This window comes from Sceloporus undulatus, chromosome 5 (genome assembly GCF_019175285.1).
Source record: "Sceloporus undulatus isolate JIND9_A2432 ecotype Alabama chromosome 5, SceUnd_v1.1, whole genome shotgun sequence".
Lineage (NCBI taxonomy): Eukaryota > Metazoa > Chordata > Lepidosauria > Squamata > Phrynosomatidae > Sceloporus > Sceloporus undulatus.
Window position 1 is genome coordinate 171,144,321 of NC_056526.1, and position 25,194 is coordinate 171,169,514.

The 25,194-nt window shown below is 38.8% G+C and overlaps 1 protein-coding gene across 6 annotated transcripts in view; it reads left to right on the forward strand.

Annotated features, from left to right (window-relative positions):
- The window catches only part of TSPAN5 (tetraspanin 5), a 105,636-nt gene that overhangs the window by 68,723 nt on the left and 11,719 nt on the right, over positions 1-25,194 (forward strand). The window contains exons 2-10 of one of the 6 annotated variants that reach the window (XR_006104299.1): positions 269-319; positions 14,214-14,360; positions 14,481-14,651; positions 15,707-15,832; positions 17,075-17,122; positions 17,232-17,348; positions 18,579-18,743; positions 20,748-20,839; positions 21,290-25,111. Coding sequence is in view for 1 of the 6 variants with exons in the window: in XM_042470805.1 (XP_042326739.1) it covers positions 269-319; positions 14,214-14,360; positions 14,481-14,651; positions 15,707-15,832; positions 17,075-17,122; positions 17,232-17,348; positions 18,579-18,644 (726 nt within the window). In the remaining 5 variants the exon portion in view is untranslated. Of the gene's footprint in view, positions 1-268; positions 320-14,213; positions 14,361-14,480; positions 14,652-15,706; positions 15,833-17,074; positions 17,123-17,231; positions 17,349-18,578; positions 25,112-25,194 lie in introns of those variants that run through there. The other 5 variants (XR_006104300.1, XR_006104297.1, XR_006104298.1 and 2 more) reach the window with 5 other exon arrangements.

The following is a 25,194-nucleotide window of genomic DNA, read 5'->3' on the forward strand; positions in this document are numbered from 1 at the left end:
ACACACAAATCTATAGATATGGAGGGTCAACTTTATAATCCACATTTGGACTCAGTCGGGATTTTCCCATATATCTGGTTTGAGTAAACATTGCTCCTCAGATCTGAAGCCTTGGAGAGATGTACAGTTCATGCAGCCTTCCTTTATTGCTTTGCTATTATGCTCATATGTGGCTAACTAATCAAAATACAGTAGAATGTAAAATAGTCATATTGGTCTGTTTTTGTTCTTACCTCTGTTTCTCCCCCCACCCCCTTCCTTCTTTCAGTTCCTGGGCGTAGCATTTCTTGGAATTGGACTGTGGGCATGGAATGAAAAAGTAAGTCGAATTTAGAAAATTATTGTATTAATTACATTTATATCCTTCCTTACCCCCAATTTTGCCTTGCTTAAAAAGCAGTATTACTGTCTTGCAAAGTAATGCCACAAAAAGTAGTTGCAGGACATAAACAGAAGGCCACATGTTTCCCCTCTGCTAGTCAAATTTGACCAGCAGAGGGGAAGCATGCGGCCTTCTGTTTGTCAAGAAACGATCTGTTAGTCCATTCCTGACCATTAGCCTTGCTTGCTAGGACCGATGTGTGTTGTAATTCAGCAACATCTGCAGGGCCACATACTTCCCATCTTGCTTTAGTCTGCAGAGGTACACCGTATCTATTGTGGGATGAACATAGATGACTTAAAAACAGTTAATTGATTGGCTGTGCATGGTTAAAACTATGTAAAAGCTACTTGGGTGCATTTAGCTGAGAGTAGCAGGCCTGTATTAGTGATTCTATGCAGAGCTAGAATTTTTTTTTTGGGGGGGGGGGGGAATTATAGCTCTTTTAGTCAACTACAATTTTGGGAACTGTAGTTAAAAAAAGAGTAACTTTTAGGTCACACAATCTATATAGCCAAGTCCTTTCCAGGCACACATTCTCTGAAGATGCCAGCCACAGATGCTGGCGAAATGTCAGGAAGAAACTCTGCTAGAACATGGCCACATAGCCAGAAAAACCCACAAAAAACTATGGATGCTGGCCATGAAAGCCCTCGACTTCACAACTTTTAGAAGCTCTGGATATGTGTGTTTTAAGCTGTATTTGTACAGTCTGCAAGGGAAAATAAAGCTGTTCTTTCCTATTTGCAAATGTATTTTGATGAATTATGCTAATAGATGTACAGAAATGATGAAATATTGGTGATCAGAAAAGGTTGTCCCAAGTTTAAAGAAATGATTGCCATTCCATACTTTATATTTGGGAGCGGTAAATAGGATCTTTCTAGTTCTGAATTATGATTATGAAGAGCCACTGAAAACTTGATCCTACTAAAGGCTTGACCTGTGGATCATTAAATGTATAATATGTCAAACTGTGTAGTGATCAAACTGGAAAGCCAGTGTGGTTTAGTAATAACTAGGGGTGCTGGATTGGAACTTGGGAAATAATGTTGTAGTCCCCATTGAGCTATGAATGAAACTCACTTGGTGACCTCAGACCACTCTCTATCTCTCAGCCAAGCCTATTTCATTATTGTCAGGATAAAGTGAGGACAAGAAGAGCCCTGTACATTATCTTGAGCTCATGGAAGAAAAGATCAAAGAAAAGTGTAACTATTAAATAAGTAAAGTTGCACCCTAAGGACTACTGAGTGGCATTTTACCGGCTGCTGTGAAAAATATACATTCACAAGTATCCATATTCAATTCTCATATGTTGAAGCAGCTTTCCAAAAAAGCTATCAGAAGTTCTTCAACACTGAAATAAGCTTACAGCTTCTTGCCATTTTCCTATCCTGTCATTTAGGTGTTTAAATGTAGAGGTGTTGTGGTTTTGTTGATTTGTTTATTTTGCTACTAGGGATTCTAGGATAACTCCCTCTTTACTCAGCTTCTCCTCGCAAGTGAAACATTTTTACTCCATCTGGCTTTTAGAAACTGACAGGGATGGAATTGTAATAGTGTGCTGTGCTATTTTTGTGGTTTGTATATAGTCTTTTAATGAATTTTAAATGGCTTTAACTTCACAAATTATTCAGTTGTCTTTTAAATAACTTCTATATTTATACTTCTGTTTATACTTTTGTATAGTTTTAAATCTACATAGTTTTTAATGATGTAACCTTCCTTGAGTCCCATTATTAAGAAAAAGTCAGGATATAAATGAATAAAATAAAATAAAAGTACTTTTAATCTGCATCCAAGTCCAAATTGCAACAAATGTTTTGGCAGAAACAAAAGTTGAAATGGATCTATATATGGTTTCTATCAGTTGTGGTTGTGAGGACAACCCAGTTTTATTAGCAAGAAAGCATGTTTTTCCCTCTCTTTCTAGAAAGTCAAAGTTAGTTTTCGCATAATAATTTTATTAGCTTTTAAGACATAAAGCATACATCCCCTGGAAAAAACCATCTCTGTAGCACACATAACACATTACACAAATAACACAACATACCATCCTAAATTATACTTATTCTAAAACTAAACTACATTAACAACTAAATTCCCCATCCCCTAAATTTCCCCCTTCCACATAACTAAAAAAACAAAAACAAACCCACCTAAACTCCCCAAAACACAACTCTGCTTAACAAAACTTACACAAACTATATTGGCTTCCAATTTCCCAAGCCTAGAAATACTAATGCTTAATCTATTTATCTCTCAACTACTGCCAAATTTTTATATTATCGTATATACTGGATAAGTCGACCTCATGTATAAGTCAAGATGAGGTTTTGTGGCTAAAATTATGGTTTTTGATAGGTCGAGGGTAAAACTTAGGGGCACGTAACAAGAGATGTAAAGGATGAAACAAAGGAAAATGATACTAAAGAATTCACAAAATTCCAGCAGGCATAACTTTTCGTGCTAACACTAAAGGCTGAATGGATGAGAGTGTGTATGTGGTTTTTTTTTGGGGGGGGGGTCAGTGCTTCCAGGACAGATTACACTCTTGCTTTTCAAGAGGAGACAGTTCTTTCTAAAACAAAGAGTTAAAGTACTGTACTTACATTGACCTGTAGATAAGCTGACCCAAGTTTTTTGGGGTCATTTTTTAACTATTTAAATTTCTCTTTACATTTATTTTATTTGAGTATTAAGTTGCATGTTATAAACACCAACATGGGATATTCAGGTTTTAAAAAAGCAGCCCAGAACTCTGTTCTGCTGGACTGAATTCAGTTATAAACTACAGTATACACATGTCTATGCTAAAGAAACCTGCAGAAAGATTGTGTATCTTTGTATGCAAACTGTGAATAAATCTTTACTAGGATTTATTTAAATTTTGCAAAAGATAAAAATAAATCAGTTTCCCATCCAGGTCCCGTCTCATAAAATGATTTACTCAATTCAGTTGCATTCCATTGCAGATTATCCCAAACCAGTGGCTTGTCTTCAGGTACAGTTAATTTATGATGATGTGAAATCATGCAAAAAGAGTGACTGGTGGTTTTTTTAAAATGAGATTTTCCTTGCAGCCATTAGGGAAAGCAGTAGAGTTTGCTCATTAGGGAACTAAAAGCAGGTTTGACAACCAGTCAGTCGGGCCTAAAAAGAAACTCAAAATTAGCACCCTAAATTGTGAACCTGAAAGGGGGCTGGTGAGAAAGATGGAGGTGAAGAACTCAGAAAGCACAATGAGCCAAGTGAGTCTCTTTATCCAGTGATTTACGTTACTTTTTTCTTTTAGCCTTTCCTCTGAGCTCCAGGAAGAAATCTTTCCACACTCCTCCTCCCCTCTTCTTTCCTTCATTGTGTGAAATTAATCAGCAATATGCAGCTTCCAGCTAATGAAGACTTAATATTTACTAAAGAAATCTCTACCTTAAGGTTGCATAAAATTGCTGCCAGAACGTACTCTGCTTTGGCATAATCCTCTGCTTACTAATTTTGTTCCAGCTTGTAGTGAGGTTGGATCAATTAGACTGCCACGTATTTATCTCTGTTAAGACACCACTGTCAAAACATTTTTTTAAAAAGCCTCCTTTACTAGATGTGCAGTTTCTCAAACTATCAGCTAAAAATTGGTATTTATCTGTGCTGGTAGTGAGGCACATGGCTCTAATTGGTGTAGACATGTCCAACTTTCTCTCTTAGTTGTGCAATGGGGGTTGTATACGTTGCATTACACCTGACCAGTTCTTCAGCTTTTCCTTCCAGATGTGTCTCTTCTGTTTATGGAACCTGCTGCAGAGAAGATTTTTTTTTTGATGAGTTATAGCATATCTGCCCTCAGAAGGTCTCCATGTCAATTGGGAAACTGGAACCCTTTCCACAAAGAGATCTGTTTACAAGTAGGAGTCATGCCAAGCCCTTTTTTTTTATTCCAGTTTTAGTGTAAATTGAAGAGTGCTGGCAACAACCTAAAGTAAGCTATTACGGGCCATTACAGACTGCCCCACCATACCAATTTCCACCTCAGGTACTTGAAGGACTACTCTCTTATTCATGGACCAAAGTTTGAAGGACTTGACAGAAATCCTTTCCAGACTTCACTCATGACTTCACAATGGTCAAGTGAGGGGAGGGGGCCTTTATTGTAATGATGTCTTTTATTTCCCAAACTTAGGTCTTCAGATTTTGTTGGACCAGCTCCCTGATGCCCTACCCAGTGTAGCTAATGGCCTAGGGATTCTGGAAGTTGTAGTCTAGCAAGATTGGGCACCCACAGTTGGGAACCAGAACTATAATGGCCTGTCAGAATTGACTCTATTATTATTATTATTATTATTATTATTATTATTATTATTATTATTTGCTGTGAAATATGCTTTCACACGCATGTTAATTTTTTGATGTGTTGTATCTGGGTTTCTAGTTTTGCTGTCTTGTGATGGCTTCTTTTTGAAATGATTAATGCCTGGTTCTAGATGGCAAACTGTGAAAATTGCTTTTGAGCACTTGTAAGAAATAAATAAACATTGAGTATCTCTAACTGGTGACATGCCTGTTTTGGCTATTCAGACAAAATGTATCACCTTTGAAAGGGGAATATGCAAAGAGATGCTGAAAAAAGCAGTGAATATGAGTCTTTCAATAATTACTGTTGACCTGTCTCCCTGTTGTTCAGGAACAGGCTGAAATGTTTCACTGTGGCTATCAAAGAAGAAAGGGGGGAAATCCTTCTGCTTATTAAAGACCAACATGTCATAGTAGTTGTGTTTCTTTTCAGGCTCTGCATATATTTATTAGTCAGGGTTCACTGGTCATACAGATGCGTGGGAAACTCCACCTTCTATTCAGCAGAAAGAAAACCTCCATTACAAGGACTATATTTTGGGCTTTCTTCGGAAGACCACCAACATTTTGGTCTTTGTTGCTGTCCCCCACCCCCACCCACCCACCCTTTTTTTTTGGCTACAGGCTGCTTCTGAAATTTCATTCAGTTGCAGTAAAGTTGGTGGGTAGAAAAGATTGTTACCCTGATGTGAGAACTGTGGTGCAGCACCAAAAGAGAAAGAGATTGAAAAAAGGAAGTTCATCACAAATAGCCACCTATTTGGGGGGGGAGGGGGGAGAAGGAGATCCTAGTATTTCGTACTATGCATTACTTTCTGAGATGAAATTATAATTTCAGTAGAATTGATTACTGTGTTTATTTATCTATAGATAATAGAAAATTGCTTAATTTTGGATTAAAAATAAGGCTGTTAATAGGAGGATTTCAACATCACTTGAGATCAGCTGACACAGAGTAAGCAAGTTAACAGAAACTTCAAGACGTTAAGAAGTCAAGAAGAAAGGAAGAACTATAAAGACAAAAGGAAACAAAAGAATATGCTATGTTTATTGTATATACTCTAGTGTGAACATCTGTAACTATTGTCTTTTCCTTTAAGATATATGTAAGAATAAAATCTCAATAAAATAACAAACAAACAAAAACAAATAGCAACCTATTTGCATCAAAAAGTGCAGATTTAAGAAATGATGACTATATGATGTTTATCACACTATGCTCTTAAAGAGCTACTATTCCAGTGTGACTCCTCTAGCAGCCTCCTGTTGCATGCTGGGATTGGCAGTTTTAAGGAGCTGAACTTCTCTGCCTGAGAATTCCAAATACCCCTCCTTAAAACTGCCAATCCCAGCATGCAACAGGAGGCAGCTAGAGGAGTCACACTGGAATAGTATCTCTTTAAGAGCTCGTCTGATAAACACCTATGTCTCATCTCAGTGGGGAGGACTTATCTACCTCTCTGACTTCCTCCTCATTCTGCTGTTGGCTTAACTACAGACAGGCAACTTCGTTGCCCTGTTCAGACTGGACAGAACGTCAATAGAGGACACTTTCCAATATCAGACTGTCCTCTTTACACTAAGGCACATGATCATGCTGAAATTCCTGTAGGGAATACATTCCTCATATGTTAGGATTACACTATACTATCACACTATTAGCACTATAATTCTACTTTAACTGCCATGGTTCCATCCTCTGGAGCCCTGGGATTTGTAGTATCAGGAAGTATTTAGAATTTTCAACCAAAACAATCCAGTGACTTACCAAAGGGCCTTTCTGCCATTGTATTGCTCTATGGAGTCCTGGGATTTGCAGTTTAGGAAGAGGTATTTAAAATTCTCAGATAGGGCCTCACCAAACTGCTCACCCCAGGATTCCATAGGATGCAGCCGTGGCAGTTAAAGTGGAATCATATTTCTGGATCCATATTTGTCCAGTGTGAAAGAACTGTTTCCTAATGACATTCATTCGTTTTTTTAAACTACTACCTGGTTGTAAGTTCTTTTTGGTGCATTCTATCAACTCAAAAGTGGCATAATTGAAAATTGAATAGATAGCTCAGTTAATGCTTTGGAGGTGAATGCTGTTGCAGTACAAGCATATTGGAGTCCACAAAACAATGCAGGTGGTGGTTATCTTCTGTTCCTGTACTGATATTCTTATATTCCTTGTTTTCTGAACCCAAATGCTTTCTAAAAGTCTTATAAATATATAGCTTGAGCAGAAAAGTAGAGGTAGCCATCAGAAAAATGCCGAATCTATATTGAAGCAATACTTTCTTTTATTAGCCTAACTGAAAAGGCACAAAAATTGTGAGCCACCCTTAGACAACATACAGACCACATAATGACACATTATTGAAGTAATTCACAATATTACTATACATTTTAGGGGTGGGAATTGTGTAGACCTTGGGGGGGCAGTGTGGCCCTTGGTAACTATACTGATCATTCAAGCCCCCAGACACCCCCCCCCCAGTCAAACATTTTGGGCAGGTCTTCCACCTTGAAATAGCGAGACTCACTGGCTGAATACCATTAAAGGTAACCATCACTTCTGATCACCAAAATAGAGGGTTTGACATCATGGTTGTGACCCTTCAGAGGCTCAGGGGCATGCTTTAAGAGCAAGAATGTGTCCTATTTCCCTTCTCTGTCTGGTATGTGTAATCTCATGTTTGCACCTTTGTGCATTACAGTGAACCCTTGTTATATGATGGGGCTTGTTTCCAAGATCTCCCGTAGATAACAAAATCCATGGATGCTCAAGTCCCATTAAATATAATGACATAGCAAACTGGTGTCCCTTATAAAAAATGGAAAATCAAAGTTTAATATTTGAAATTTATACTTCTTTTGAATATTTTCAAACCGTGGATGCTTGAATCCGTGTATTAAAAATCTGTGTATAAGAAGGGTTGAGTGTAGTTTCAGACTCAGTAAAAGTGTTCACCAAAACCTAAAGAGTTTCCTTAGAGTTTCTCACACAAGGTACACAGAGGCAGAGAGTTGATCTTCTTGCCCTACCCAGCAAAAGATGATGATGGGCTGTACATGAAAAATTAAGAACATAAGAGCCATGGTGGATAAGACCAAAGATTTACCTGATCCAGTATTTTGTTCCTTCATTCTCCAATCAAGATGGCTGCAGGAAATTCTCAGGCAGCACATTCTCAAGCAGGACAGGAGTGCAGTGCTACTCTGCTGTTCATGTTCCATAACAACTGCAGAGTTTGGAAAAGTTCTACTTTTGGATTGGGATTTCCAGATGTACTACTTGCTGGAGGATTCTGGTAATTGTAGACCAACTGCCCATACCTTTTCAAGCTCTGATTTAGAAACACAAATAGTACCCATTGTATATAATGAGCTTCAAGTCTTTATGAAGAGACAACTCTTCAACTCTTCAAGGTACAGCCAAAGAGTTGACATTGTAATTATTTGGGGTTAGTAGGGAAGCATACTATACATATATCACTAAATACTAAAAGGGTGGTTTATACCATTTTATTTCCAGTTTCTATGTATGATTGTGAAAGCTGGACAGTGAAGAAAGCTGATAGGAAGAAAACCCATTTGAAAGGTGGTGGTGGTGCTAGAAAGAAGTTCTATAAATACCGTGGACTGCTAAAAAGACATAAATGAGTCTTGGAGCAAATCTAGCCTCAACTCTCTCTAGAACCCAAGATGACTAAACTGAGACTGTCACACTTTGGCCATATCATGCTTGTTATGGCAGAAGGAGAGTAAGGTGGAATAGAGCCAGTCAAGAGCATGGAAGAACTCAAATGATGGGAAGTCAAGCAGCAGACTTGTTCAGCAATGCAAATATTGTCTGAAGCATTGTAGCTAAAGCAGTTAAAGGGTACGATTCAACATCAGACTAAATCACGTCAAAAGGCTTCAGGGAAAACCTGTGAATATCACCATAATCCAAATATATGTGAGAACTGCAGAGGAAGAAGACTCTATGAAGTCCAGGAGGAAATTGTCAACACACCAACACAGGATTGCAAGCTAATTATAGGTAACAGGAATACTAAAATTGGTAGCAAAGAAGAATAAAAAACAGTAGGACGATTTCAGACTAGGTACAAGAAATAAAGCAGGAGAGTAACTGATAGAATGCAGTGAGGCCAACAGCTTATTCATTACAAATACTTTCTTCATACAACCAGAGAGGAAACTATACACATGGACATCACCAGATGGTCAATACAAAAATCATATAGACAATATAATTGGAAGCAGTAGATGGAGATGCAGGGGAATTAGAGTGTATAAAAGCTGGAGTTTGGGTGTCTGAGGAGATTCAGGCAAGGTGTTTTCAGTTAAGATCAGATAAAGATTTCAGTCAGTTCAGTTCAGTTAGTCCAGGCAAGGACAGGATTCAGTTAATGTGGTTGGTATTTCTGCTAAGAGCTACAGAGTAGCTATGAACTATGGTCAGAAGCGAAGGACATAGTCAAAGAAAAATGCAGAAAGACACAAAAAGAAAGAGAAGAAACAATAGATAACACAGGAAACACTTCAAGCAGTAAAGAAAAGAATAGAAGCAAAAGGAAAGGGAGATGCGACCAAAACCAGAATCATGAATGCAATTTTTCAATGACTAGTGCACAAGGATAAAGAAAACTACTATAATAAACAATGCAGAAAAATAGAAGACGACAGCAAAAAAAGAAGAATGAGAGACCTCTTCCTCAAGATCCTGGAACTCAAAGAAAAGTTCAAACCAAGGACAAGGATGCTCTCTGATCAGAAGAAGAAAATACTATAAGATCAGATAGAAATAAAAAGACTATGAAAGCAGTGCATGGAAGAGCTATAGAAAAGAAAAAAGAAATCAACAACACATGCAGCGAAGAACCATACCAAGATGAACCCCAAATCCTAGAGAGCAAGGTGGATGCTGCAGTAAGAGATATTGGGAAGAATAAATCACCAGGACCAGATGATATTCCAAAAGAATTGATACAATCACTAGACAGAATCAACTCTAATGATAACTAAAATAAGCCAACAGAACTGAAAAAACAAAACGGTGGACAACAGTGTGGAGATAACCAATACACACCCTAATCTGCAAAAATGGAGGTACAAAAGACAGCATAGACACCATCCACATATGGAGACAGAAATCCAAGAGGTGTAAGCAATGTTCAGAAAAGGAAGGGGCAGTAGGGACCACATTGCAGTCATGTGATGGCTAATGGAATGCACCAAGGAATTCCAGAAGAAAATCAGCATGTACTTTATAGACTATAGCAAATACTTTGACTGCATAGATCACAAAAAGCTATAGAACCCTCTTAAAGACATGGGAGTGCTACTACATTTGAGAAATCTTCATGAGAAATCTGTACTTAGGACAACAGGCTACTGTTAGAACAGAATATGGAGAAACAGAAAGGTTTCCAATTGGCAAAGGGGTCAGGTAAGGTTGCATTCTATCACCCTACTTGTTCACCGTCTAGGCAGAAAATCTCAGACAAACAGCAGGTTTAGACTCAGAAGGAGGAGTGAAGTGTGAAAGGAACATCAACAGTCTAAATAACCTGGCTAATACCATACTATTAGCGGAAAACATCATAGACTTGGAACAATTACTAAGGAAGGTCAAAGTGGAACGGCAGGCTTATTGCTGAACATAAAGAAAACAAACATAATGATCACAGAGGATCTGCATAAATTCAACTTAGATAGTGAGGAAATTGAAATAAAGATTTTCTGTACCTTGGATCAAACATTGATCAGAATGGAGATTATCAAGAAATCAGAAGAAGATTAGAGGCGGGGAGGACAACCATGAAAAAACTAGCCAAGATAGTAAAGTGTAAAGATATACAACTGAGCAATTAGAATTGTCCAAGCCATTACATTCCCCATTACCGTGTACAGAGACAATGGGAAACGCAGATAAGAAGAAAATTAACTCATTTGAGATGTGGTGCTGGAGAAGAATGCTGAGGATACTATTGACAGCCAAAAAGACAAACAAATGGGTTACTAAACAGACCAAGCCTGAACTCTCCTGGAAGCTGACAAAACTGAGGCTGTAATTCTTTGGCCACATCATGAGAACGTATGACTCACTAGAAAAGACAATAATGCTATGAAAGGTGGAAGACAGGAGAAAGAGAGGAAGACTGCATGCCAGGTGGATAGACTCAATCAGGGAGGTTATGGGACTGAATTTACAGGACCTAAGCTGAAGAGTGGAGGATAGGGGACTTGGTGATATCTCATCCACAGGGTCTCCATGAATTGGGGCTGAACTCAAGGGCAGTTAACAGCAACCAACAACAAAGGTAGAATGCAGTAGGAAAAAAGGAAGGTGGGATTATGGATGGATAGACTCAGTAAAGCCATGGCCCCGAGTCTGCAAGAACTGAGCAGGGCTGTTGATGATAGGATGACTTGCAGGTCTCATTCATAGGTTCTTCAGAAGTCAAAGATGACTTGATGGCAGTTAACAAGACTCAAGAAAGCAAGCTATAGGCCCTGACTTTGCAAGCGTTCAGCAGGGCTGTTGATAACAAAGTGGCTCTCATTCATAGGGCCACTTAAATCAGTTTACTTGATGGCAATTAACAACAACAGCAAGGGAAGTATGACATATATACTGTACCTCCTCTTCTCTCCTTGAGAGAGAGAAAACAAAAGGTGTGTAGTCCTAACTATCTCTGATAGGAGAGTTGGTGTAAACCATAAACATATAACATGGACTGTGACTATTTAAATGGGTGGTAGTCCTTTTGACTTGCTTGATGGGATGTTGTGAGACTTTTTTTATTACCTGAATAAGGAAAAGGCAGTGATCCCAATGAGTGCATTTATTTGATACTAAATTCTAACTTCAGGGATGTCGAGGTAATTGGTTAATGTTGGTTTTTGATCTAGTTTGATTTTAACCTGGAATGATTGAATCCTATTCCCTTTGTCAAACCCACTTAGGATATTTCTCTCTCCTCCCTGATCCTTCTCCCCTTTGTTGACCCACAGTGGTTAATGCATTGTGTTCCCAGTTGCTCTTCCCACTTTCCTTTAGTATAGGACTTTGGTTTTTGTTGTGGCTTCTTAAATTGAGGTAAGATTATGTGATAAGCTCTCTCAGTGGTCAGATGTCCCCACATCAAAGTGATTTGAAAGGAGAAGGCTGACGTGTAAATAAAAAGCATTAAGTGAATTTATTTTGTTTCATGTTCACTTCTCAGCTCTCCCCCCCCCCCCACAAAAAAAATCTCTGTTATCAAATAATGTTGAGTGAGACTGATGTGTCAATGTGAAGGGGAAAGAGCTCTCCTGGAGTTTTGTTTGATTACAGTGCATTATGCAAGGAAAGGCACAGGGCAGGCAGCTGAGCTGGAGATCAGCCAGGAAACTCCTCTATTATAGATCTCTGGGCCAAAGCCAGTGTGAGAAGCAGAAGAGAGAGGATGTTGGATGCATAACTCTGTAGAGTATTCCACCCACTCACCAAACAATTTAATGCAAACATTGTAGTTCTGCATGCAATGTAATGCAAATAACATTTTGGAAAGAAGTTGCATTCTTTACCTAAAAGAACATTTGTATTTGTATTGTTTGTGTGTGTAATCATATTTTGTTCATACCGTGGGTGTGTAGCATGGGTGTATACACATACAGCTTGCTAGTCGCTATTGCTTTCAAAAGAAAACGACAATACTGTGAGAGATGTCCCACAGTAAAGATGGTTCAAACTGAAATCCCATAAAAGACATAAATGTCAAGCACAACAGCTGTACAGATATACCTCAGTGAAGTAGATGTGTTCCTGGACATTACTTTAACTGAACATGTGGTACCAGAGGCAGAAATAACATGGAAAAAATAGGGATAGGTCCCTATACTACAGCAAACAAGAGCAGTTCAACATATTGTACTGCACATTTTATTCAAAGCTAACAATATGTACATGTGAATTAAAAAAGCCAGGTAAGGTAAGCCTTGCATAACTAGACAAAAACATTTTGAACCTTTTAGTGAGATCACTTGCAGGCTTCTTCCAAAATGCATTGAGAGTTTGCCTTATTTTTGTTCTGCCTTCTATTTTGAAAGCCCAAATTATAAATCTGTAGGTTGTTGTTTTTTTAACATGCTAGGAGTGCCTGACTTATCTGCTCTCCCCTTTTGTGAAAATAAGAAGGCTGGATGAGACAGGATAACAAGCACTACTCAAGTTCTATTTATGTCAGTAGAATGGATGTGTGTGTGTGTGTGTGGGGGGGGTTGTGGTGACTTTGTTGCTGTGTTCTCCATACAAGTTCCTGGAGGTTGTTTAATTGGATTGCTATTGCTTCTGGAAAAAAGAATCAGGTTATACCACATCATGCTAAAAGAGTCCATCACTATTAAGGGACAGATATAGTTAGTTAATGGTCTGTTAAGACACTTTAATCTAAAGTCGAAGGCTTTCATGGCCGGCATACATAGTTTTTTGTGGGTTTTTCAGGCTATGTGGCCATGTTCCAGGAAAGTTTCTTTTTGACGTTTTGCCAGCATCTGTGGCTGGCAATGCCAGCCACAGATGCTGGCGAAACGTCAAAATGAAACTTTTCTGGAACATGGCCACATAGCCCGAAAAATCCACAAAAAACACTTTAATCTGTTGCACCATTTTTTTTGTTGCCAGTGTTAAAGGCCATACTCTTAAAACAGTAAGGCCAGAATCTAATGACTTGCTTCTGAATCCAATTGTTTGTTGTCCCTCCTGTGGCACCTTCCTCCTTGTATCCTGTTGTAGAGGGTCAGAACATCTCCAAACTGGAGGTTGTCAGTGCTGGGGAATGCTGGGGGAGGGAGAGAAGATCTGGTACTACTGCAAACATAGTATTGGATTAAGTCCTAGAACTTTCACCAATTGTGAAAAATAGTGTAAGTCTAAGACCAAATCCACCATTAATCCATGATCTTCAGCCTATCTTCAAGACAGATCCAACACCTCAGTGACCTCCTTGAAAATTTGTACTAACAGCCAGAATGGATTCACTGTTCCAATGAAATGGAAGCCACCAGCAGCCACTGGCTGGAAGTATATCATAACTTATTAGGCTCTTCTAAATAAAAAGTTTATGTAGAGGTGTGCTCCAGGCACTCCTGATTCTGCTGTGTTCAGTATAGTTCAGAATAAGGGAGAATACTGCTTCTGGTGGTGTGTAGATGTTTGCCTGTTAAACTACAAGCTTGCCCATTAAACTACAAGTTTTACAAACATTCTACCTGGTCTTAGTCACAAAAAAGATATGGTTGTGCGTGCCTGATTCCATTAGAATGGTGGTATTTTTTTCCAACAGACAAATAACTGTCAGGAAACATCACTTTTAAACAAAACCACATCAATCTCTGTTGGACATAAATGCAGAATGTCTGATTTGGTTTTGCTCAGTGTCAAAAGGAATAGCAGAGGTACAGCTAGATATGTTTGTTATGTGTTGCATTTTTCTCTCCCCGCATCCAGGGAGTGTTGTCCAACATCTCTTCCATCACTGACTTGGGAGGCTTTGATCCAGTGTGGCTTTTCCTTGTGGTTGGAGGAGTGATGTTCATTTTGGGGTTTGCAGGATGCATTGGAGCTCTGCGGGAGAACACCTTCCTTCTCAAGTTTGTAAGTAGCTTGCACAGTTGCTGTAGCCATTTCTTTATTCAAGAGGCATCCCCAGGTCAAGTGCTGCATTTGGGTTTTATGAGTTGTGTTTCAATGTAAAAAAATTCTCCTTCTTTACAGTTCTCTGTATTCCTTGGAATTATCTTCTTCCTGGAACTCACAGCTGGTGTTCTGGCATTTGTTTTCAAAGACTGGATCAAAGACCAGCTGTATTTCTTTATCAACAACAATATCCGAGCATACAGAGATGACATTGATTTGCAAAACCTCATTGACTTTACACAAGAATATGTAAGTGATGATTCTGCTTGTTTTAGACCCCTTTAGAAGGCAACTCCTCCCTACTTCATTTTTTATTTCTTTTTCTCGCCTTTTCATTTCTAAAAGCAACAAAAACATTTATAGCATAATTATAATTGCAGTCTTTGTAATGTAGCTGTTAACTACATTTATTAGGAAAACTTTTGTCTATTGCTAGGTTTTATGGCAACCAGTTATTTTCCTGGCTATACGTATTTCAAGTAAATCAATGATAATCCCAATTTTCTCAATGGGGACAAAAATGGGAAGGTTTTGATTATGTTTGCGTTCACAAGTTCTATCCAAAGCGAGTGTTAGAAACAGGAAGTTGTCAGGAAAGCAAGTCAAAATTAAGCTAGTATATATAAACATGCAGTACAAGCATCCCATGAAATGAGATGGATTCTGGAGCCAGTTAGAGGCTGGTTTTTCATTGTTTATTGAATGGTCCAGAAGTGGTGGTGTTAGTGTTAAAGCTTGTGGAAGAGGCAGTGCAGGTATTGATTTTAGCCTGCATACGAAGTCATCATGGGTGGATTGCATTAAATACCTTGCTCTTCCATTGCTGACTTTCTCTGGCTAGTTGTTTTATGTGACAGATTGCTATATGATTGGTTTATTACAACTTATGCTGCCACGTATCTCTGAAAATTGTGTGAGAAAAATCGCCCAATCCATCTGGAGCACTGCAACATATGGCATTTCTTTAGAAGTCTCTTTTACATCTTAATTTTCAATGGTTCAAACTGATTGTATGTGAGGACAAACACCCAAATAACTTCTGTGTGTATACGTTGAAATCATGTTTATCTGTAGTGGTAGTTTTCAGATCTGTTGGGCTCTTTTGGCCCATGTTTCAAAACCTAATAGTCCTTTACCAAAAAGTACCAACACCTTTGCTATAAGAACTTAGAAATAATAGTCCTTTATATCAACAGACAAGCAAACAAGAAGGTTGTGGTCCTTTTTTCTTTTTGTAATGAAAAAGTAAAAGTGAAATATCCTCATGAAATCATTCTTGATGTGGCCCCCCCTCCCTGCTCTAGTGGCAATGCTGTGGAGCCTTTGGAGCAGATGACTGGAACCTCAACATCTATTTCAACTGCACGGATTCCAATGCCAGTCGGGAGCGCTGTGGGGTGCCCTTTTCTTGCTGCACTAAAGATCCTGCTGTAAGTTGGTGATGAAGCCTGGCAAGGCTATTGTTCCCTTCTGAAAAGGCTGCTATCTGCAACAGAGGTGGAGGCCAGTGCTTATAAAAGAGCTCTGTGTCTGCATGCACTCTTAAATTGTATCCCTTTCTTACAGCATGTTCAGAGCATAAACAAAAACTTACTATTGCCTATTCAGTATCCTCTGTCTCTCAGTGTACCTTTCACCTTTTCTGGGTATCTCCTGTGGGCCTCTGAGCCTGCTTGCAAGTATCTGTAGTAAGACATGAGGTTTTCAAATCAGATTCCTCAATTCTAGCAGATGAATACTTTTACAGTGAGACAAAGACATGAATGTAGTGAGGGGCTGTGTTACACAACTAGGTAACTTGACCTGCTTGTATTGTGCTGCTTGTGAGATACATGTTATCACCAGAAGACATGATTATACAGCTTAAGTATCCCTTATCTGAAATGCTTGGGACCAGAAATGTTTCAGAGTTGGGATTTACCCCCCAGATTTTGAAATATTTTGGATTTTTGGAAAATAAAGTAACATAGTACATACTGTATTTGTGAGGCTGGAGAGAGATGCAAGGTCTGTGAAATGGTGGCAATCCAAGCATAGTGCTTTGCACAAATCCATGCCTCCCACCATTTCACAGATCCTTGCATCTCCACCTGTGTCTCTCGCCAGAATCATATCTCTCTGCAGCCTCGCAAATACTTCAAAAATCAAAATATCCCAAAATTGATAAGAGATGCAACCCGTATTAGGATTATGGCTTCAGCTGCAAGTCAGGAAAAAAACCCACTTTTAGAGACTTTGTGAGAGATCTGCTTTGGTCTCTATATGAGATACAGAGCCTATAAATTGACTTTATTTATTGGTCATGCTGAATTTTGGGAGCTATAGTTCAAAAAAATGGTTTCCAAAGCTTAGTCCCCATTAATTGAATGGTAGCATATTTCAGATATTCCCTCTGTAGATGTCTAGCATATGCTAAGGTTCTACCCTAACCTTGAAGATCTATACATGCAGGGGACTGGGTACAGAGGGATAACCAGTGAATAAATCCAGAGGCATTGCAGCTGGGACGAGCTGGAGTGAGAAAGATGATTAATAGGGATGAAGTTGGGGGAGCATTCTGATCAGAAAACATGGTGTTAGGAATGAACTGAAATAATAGCTCTGTATCCTGTGGAAATCTGGCATAACGAAAAGTTGAATTTATTGGCACATATTTTTGTTTTTGTTTCTAGGAAGATGTCATTAATACTCAGTGTGGCTACGATGCCAGGCAGAAACCTGTAAGTCTTCAAGTGCTTCTCCTTGGGGAACTTCCGCAGGAGGGGAGGAGAAAGGAAGTGAAAGCCAAAGAGAATGTTAAGTGATTTTTATCTTTGTCATTCCTTCCAGGAAGTTGACCAGCAGATTGTTATTTATACAAAAGGCTGTGTCCCTCAGTTTGAGAAATGGCTTCAAGACAATCTCACTATAGTGGCTGGCATATTCATTGGAATTGCATTGTTGCAGGTAGGCCATGTTGGTCTCTTAAAAGTCTGCAGATAGCAAACAAATCCTAGGAGAAAAAGTGGGTCTCTGTGTATAAAACCCATGATATAAAATAATGGTTGAGATCCTGTATCAAGCAGGCAGAGCATAATGCTTTATTTCTCTATTCATTGTTCACCCTCCACATATATCTCTTTTGGATGGTGCACATGGGGCTATCCCCTAGCCCCATCCAAAATTCTCCTAACCCCCATAGCTCACTGCTGCTTACCAGTGAGGAGAGGAGAGTGAGAGGGGGCAGATCAGACATTGACAAATGGGCTTGTATTGCCTTAGAGGGGCGAGGAAATGGAGTGTGGTTTCAGACAGAGTTTATTCTTTTATCCCTTCTCCTTTGATGTACATCAATAGAATTGCCTCTCCATTTGTCTCCTCACCATTGGTAAGCAGCAGCATCCCTTCTTAGGGTTTGACAGCTGTGGCAGGGATAGTAATTTGGGACATTGAGCAAACAGCTATAGGACAGCACCTTGTGCTGCATCCAGAAAGCAACATATACATGTATATGCCAAACTTATATGTCATTAACAAGATTGTGGGCAACACGTCCTATCGAAAGACATTTTGCTATGTTTTAATTTGTTTTTCATCCAGTAGGTTTGCATGGCAAATGTATGATAATTGTAATGGTTTTTGTACAAAATACAAGGTGCTACTTTCTCTCTTCTGCCATGTCAAGCATAATGAAGTTGCCTTTCTAGAGCATAACTCTCTCTCTCTGGCTTTTCTTCATGAATGAAGATTCAGGAAGGACTCACTAAGTATCTGATGAAGGGGGTTTCTAATTTGCTTCCTGTTCTAGACCTTATGGCCAGTGGCAATGAGAATACCACTGGATCCAGAGTGTTCAGGATATTTGAGAAAGGCATGCTATGGAACTTCCAATTTCCTTTCTTTGGCCGGGATGTAAAAGGCCACCTGTATCTGCATTGGAGATTTTCATGGTGACTCTTCCAACTGCAGCTCTATATACGTCTCTCTAGTCTCCAGAGGATAACTGTTGTTCCAAATCCTATGCCTGTAATCCACCATCCTTGACCTTAAGACAGTCTTGTCTGTTTTAATAAGCCTGCTCCAGTGTGTAAATGTCTCACCATTGTATAGGCAACTAAAGTTACATATCTTGAGCACTTATTTTGGTTCAACCAGGTATCTTCATCTGAAGCCCAATTCCATCTTATTTTCTTCCAGATATTTGGTATATGCTTGGCTCAGAACCTAGTTAGCGACATCGAAGCTGTCCGAGCCAGCTGGTAAACTTGCTGACCACAAGTGGCACAAGACACTGGACAATTCAACCTCAACTCTTGGAAAACTCCATTGTGTCCTGTGGACACCCTGCTATTATGGAAAAGGGTAACAGGGAAATCTCAAGTTCTCAAATAGCTGGAACTGCATGGGACCCTTGTTTATTTCAGAGGAAATGGCTTCAGCCTCATGCTTGCTGATGAGAGCTTTTGAAAATAGCCCCCGTTTGAAATGTTTTGAGCCATGTATCTCTACTGTATTCATGACCAAGTAAAGTGGTATATTCCCCTTTCTTCTTTATTTTTGTGGTAAAGCACCTGTATGGGGGGCACAGTCAGGATGTAGTTTAGCAGGGCATGTTTTTTATTCTCTGTGACAGGAGCTTGTCAGAAGCTGCCAGTGTGAGGCCATTTCTTCTCTCTCGCTAGTGCACACCAAAGGAGTGGTGTGAATGAGTGTGTTTTTAACAGACAAAGAGACCACCATTCCTTCTGGAAGAAAACCCACCAAAAGAAAACCACTTTGTGCATCTTGGCCTCTTTGCTTACCAGTAAGAAATGATCAGTCTACCACAAGAGATTCAAGATCTGCTCTGTAATGCCCTCTGTTGGGGAACAGCATCTTTAATTCTTTCTCATCCTCTTGTAACCTTATTTCCAAAGGGGGGTAGAGGTAAAAATTTTGAGATCTTCATCGGAATGTTTAAGGGAAACATCCAGGTGTTACTGCTTTTTACAAATTACAACAGTTGGTGATATATGATGTGAGAAAAGGAGTTAATAGTGAGGCTTAAGAATGAGAAGTGAGCTGAATCTCCAAAAATCCAAACCCAGAATATTCTGAACTTCATGGACATTAAGCAAGCATTTTGCATTGCTGGACAAATATATAAGATGCTCCACTGAAACCTTTCTGAGTGGATGTTCTGTTTTCCCCCAATTTCTGCATGTGGTGGCTATAAGCCTTTGGAATCTGTTCAGTGTGATTTGTTTTGGATATCTGTTCTGCAGAAGCTTCCAATTACAACATGTTTATTTATTAGTGCAAAAGTGGATCCAGTGATGACAATTTGCATCTCTTTATTTTGCAGCTAGAATGTACCATTTATTTCTTTCTTTTTCTATCTCTTACTCTCTGGTTTGAAATAGTAACACTTCTTTTTAAAAACTTTTTGAGATGTGTTAAATAATCATTTGATTTTGAGAGGTGAAAACAGTAGAATTTGGAAAGAGGTGCAGTACATAACCCCACAATAGTCACTCTAGTAACTCTCCCTGTTCCCTCCTTCTCTTTTTCTTTGACCAAGATACTGTATTTCACTGAGAATGGCTGGTGTTGATTCTAGTGAATGTCTCAGATTTGGTTACTGGGTGTTCATATCTGAATTAGGTAGCAGTGGAAATGCAAAGCTGATGGTGCCTTCTGTGGAAGAACTGCATTTAGCTTTTCTTTTCTAGGGGCTGGAGTTTTGTCTAATCTTACTGGGTTTGTGGGAGAATTCAGGTAGTGTCTTACCAGTCTGTAGCAGGGACAGTGTGATAGAGTAGAACATATTTCTAAAACCCAGATATTACTGCATAGCTGTCTAGAAAACCTAATTTGAGAAGAAAACTGATGCAAATTCAAGCTTAACTACATCATTGTGCAAGCCATCTTTCATTTAGTAAACAGTTGACAGTGTGAGTTAAATGCCTCCTCTAAAGGCTGCCATTTTCTATTACTATTCAACGAATTAAGCATTCCAGATACACTTACCTTGTTCTTAAAAGACCCTTTTGGGAACTGTTCATGCTTTTGGAGATGTGTTACAGAAAGCCACCTGCATATATAGTAATTGCAAACTATTCTCATGAACAGCATAGCTTGGTGAGCCTTGTTCCTTTCATTAGCCCAATGTAGCTTTGTTTGGGAAATTGCTGAGGTGACAGGATCGCAGTTTTTAGCCTTGAGGTGGCAGAATATTATAACAATGTGGGTAGGAAAATGTTATGACTTCATGTTGCTTCAGGGTCTGAAGAGCCCAGAGATATGGTATTTCATATTTAACACCGAACATGCAAGATGTCAACAGAATGTGTGAAATTAAAAGAAGCATTCCCTTTTCTTTTTCAGCTGCTTTATGTTTTAGAAGATGACCTTCCATGTTTGAGTATCCACAACTTTGCTATGATGGACCTCTGTACTGTTGTTACTCCTTACCCATGGTTAGTTTTTCTCCCATTGCAAAGAATGATTTCTCCTGGCATTTGTAACTAGTAGGTAATAGGGCACTGGTATTATAATGTCATTTTTGGTCCCAAGAGCTGTCTTGTTGATCCTAGAAAAAAAGTTATATCCCAAACAGATAAAACAATGTTAGCTTTTGTCTTGAAACTGTCCGTAGTGTCTTTTGCATGAGCAATATGTGTGTTTTGCTGGGTCCTGCAGGAAACTGAAAAATATTTTTGAGTAAAAAATGAAACTATTCTTTTTCTTCTGGCCCTTATGATTGTTGCAAATAGCTGAACAATTTAAGATTCTTTCAGTTGTATTTTCTTGCAGTTGTTATAGCGCCTTTTAATAGCTTGTATATATGATGTTCACATCTCATAGGTTCCACTGGGCCTACATTTGCCCCCCAAATTTAGAAATGTTTCCCACTTGTTCTCTTTCAGCTAATGCCCATTCAAACATGTGTTGCCAGCTGTCGAAATGTAGACTACTAAGAAAGTCCATGAATCAACAGACCCCCAACTGAAACACTGGGATGTCCCGAATCGGAAATTTTACAAATTATGTCAGGTTAAAAAACATTGGCAACTGCCAGCCAATTACTGATTTTAATGGGCAGTTTCTGAGTGCTGGGATGGAGTATGTAAATACAGTAAGACTTTAAAGTTTCCCATGTGAATTCCTTTCCATTTCTACATGGACAAATTCATTTCTGCCAATACGAGCTGCAAAATGGTAAATTGATGGGAGAAGGAGAGAGTGAAATTTTGAATGTTGGAGCCAGGCCGATTAATTTACTTCCCAAACAATTGTTTCCCCTTTGTTTGTTTTTATCTCCCCTTTCTTGTTTCAAAAAGTAGTTGATGAATCAGATGAGGACAGAGATTTTAGGTACCTGTGGGTGGAAAGGGGCAGGAGAGGCATTTGGAGCCTAAATGAGCAAAACCATGCATGTTTAATGTCCAGACATCCCCAGTGCTTATCTTGCACATGATACACCTGGATCTGCTGTCAGTACTGCAGCTTTTGCAATGCATCAGGTTTGATCTTAAAAGTTTGCATCTTCCGTATGATTTTTCATGGCCCTTCTTTACTCCTCTCACTCTCTCTAGATTTTTTTTCCTTTTTTTGCCAAAACAAAAAAACCCTCAAGGTCAGAATAGTTTTGCTTCAAAAATGCAAGAAGAAATAATTGCAGGATCTAGATGTGCTGAATTCTCTGTACTGAATGACACATCCTGGTCTAGGCATCCTAGCTTTTTCTGTCCTTTGCAGTCTGAACCTCCCCCCCCCCCTTTTTTTTTTTAAAGCTTTGGTCCTTCTCTTCTCTGAGCTGATTCCTACTTACTTTTCCAGTGAGTTGCTATTATATTTGTTGTGAAATGAAGACTTGGGACTTGGCTTTTGCTAGATTCCATCTGGTGTGTAAATAATATTTGAAATGTAAATAGTAGCATGCGAATGAACTGATCCATGCACGGGATTGTGATTCATCATAAATGTGTATTTATATAGAGAAGGATATATGTGCAGTTTGCCTGTCCATTATAAAACTTAAAAGCTTTACATATCTCTTGGTTTAAACGTGGAATGCTTTAATAGCCTACCATCTAGTGTCTGCCTGGCAAAACTGCAGCTTGACAAAACTGGTGTGAACTGCCCCGTTTTCATGATGTTCATGCTATCTCTTCTTTTCCTACCTGCTTTGTGCAATGATTATATCATAAGCTGCTGAAACTACAGGAGCTTCATTAACTACTGTGTTATCCTGAAACTGAGTCCCATATCTTCACTGGTCACACTTACCAAAGACAGCTGAAGAGAGTTTCTGTGAATGGGAATATTTGAGGTCCATTTCCCTGAAAGTCCTGCCTGTTTCATGGTCAGGACACTAAGCACAATTCAACAAATAGTGGGTGGGCTTGAATAGGTCCAAACTGACCACATTATCCATTCTTCCCAACATCACTTGAGCAACAAATGCATCTTGTTCACTCCCATGTTTACTTATATTATAATAGTCATGGTTTTCTGAATATTTAGAGTGGGACTGCTTTTGTTGGAGTTGACAGTGATGAAGTTTTAATGCCATCGCACCTTTTAAATGCTCTTTTCTTTCCACAATGCAGAAATTAAGCTCATAAAGATCTTTGTTAAAAGGAGCTTTGTGCAACATTGCAGTGCCCCGATTACAAACCCTTTCTGCTGTGGAAGCTGCAGTGAGGATCTGTGCAGGTTCATTTTGGGGCATGCGTGAGGCCAAGCTACACTGAATATCTTCAATTCTTCAGACCCACTGTCAAGGCAGCTTGCCTAATTCTGTGAGATTGTCTTAAGCCTGTGTATGTTACCTGTCTAGGAACACCTGTTGTTAAGTTCTCTCAGCAGTTTAATGCCAACTCCTGTTGTTTACAAGCATCATAGTCTTCAGACTTATTTATACAAAGTATAATTAGAATATGCACATAATATCCTTCAGTATTTTCATCTTCCTTAACTGGGGATATGTCAACATTAAATTCCTAAATGTCTGTTTTCTTGTCTGGATGTGACCACTCGCAGGGAGAGCAAAGTATCTGGTTGATGTGGAGATATATGACTGAAATAAGTAGTAGTGGATTTTTCAAATCTAGTGCAATATGATTGAAAACAATGTGTTTCCTCCAGACTCCTTTTCATGTATCTTGCTTTATAATCCATCTTAATTTTCAGTGTTGATACAACTTTTTCATGTGTTGCTGCAGATAAATTACTCTCACAACATTTGTGTGGAGAAAATACAATATTAAAGCTAGTTCCTAAGCTTGACATGAACAAATAGAGAAGTGAATAGTAATACGTGAAGTGGGGTTGGTGACAAAATTACCCCTTTTTTCTCCCCAGTGGATACAGTTCTCAGCTGATAATTGCTACATTTCCTCTGATCAGTGATATACATCAGCATCTTCTGGGGCAGCATTTGGGATTTGCAGATCCATCTCTTGCTCCATGGCAAGGCCCTCAGAGATTTAACTCTGGCTGAAGGTGATGTTCCCATCCTGGAATCCTGCCCCTCTTATACTAAGAAAAATGGGCACCAATGGGTACAGAAAATTGAATGTCACAGTCTTCCCCCTTTCTTGGTCTGGGCCTTCTGTCCAGATAAATAACATTAAGTGGTAGAGGGGGATGTACAAAATGTTCAGCATGGGTAAGATCTGAACTGGCTCCAAGAGCCCTGCTTTTTGACCTTGTGGTGCTTCATTTGAAATGTCACAGGGGTGAAGAAGAGCAATTTATGGGATAGCTTATAATCACCTTACCCATGGAAGAGCATTAGGGTTGGCTTTATCTGTGAAGTACACTAAAATGGAACTGTAGAGATGTGTGTGTGCATGTATTTGCACATAGTTGTCCACACACTCCTATTAAAGTTAAGCACCTAATAAAGTTCAGTATCAATCACACTGAACCAGTGTAGATACTCCTTAGGAGTATGAATGATAAAATAAACCATACCTGCAAATGTCTCACTGCATAGTATGTGCCTAGCATTTTGAAACAAGTGTTTTGTTCACAGTCAAACGTCAAAACAAGATTGGGCATGGTTGGGTCTATGACTTTGCCTAGTTCTCAAATATACATACATACATACATGTATGTATGTATAGGAAATACTGAGTTAACTTCCAAATATGTTTCTTCCCTGATTCGTTGCATGTTGTAATTAAGGACACTCACTGTAATTACCATTGTGTTGTGTTTTTTATTTCTTTTTATATGAATGTATTCTTCTGTGTTAGTCTTGTAAATTGCAAAATTGATTGTAAAAGCCAATTACACTTACTGATGATGGAAGGTATTGTTATAAGAGAATTGCATGCCAATACAGTTTGACTGAAGTTGTGTTGTCTCATTGCCAATCGGTCACAGTCTGTCTAGGAATGGATATATTTTTGCTTATTTGTCATCTCATCTTTGCATTAGAGTATGGTATATTGATGCTCATACAGATTGCAGTGGACGTAACTGGACTTATACATGAAGTGAACACAACTTCTTTGTGTCAGTTTTTAAAGTGTTGACAGTGGTCTTCATCATGCTCTTGTACCTTTTTTTTTCCCCATAGATGAAACTGGTAGGAATGTTTTAATACTTTTATTATGGACAACATAGTTTTACTAGTTGTGCAGTATTCTGTATTTTACTTGAAGTAAATCATTTTATATGCAATTTGTTAGCATATTACAGTTTTATAAATAAAATTGAGTGACATCTCGTGTCTACATTTTGACTTTCATGTGCAAAAATAAATTTCCTAATTGCTTTGATTTGTGGAAAAAGAAAAAGCTTTCTAATGGTTACTGTT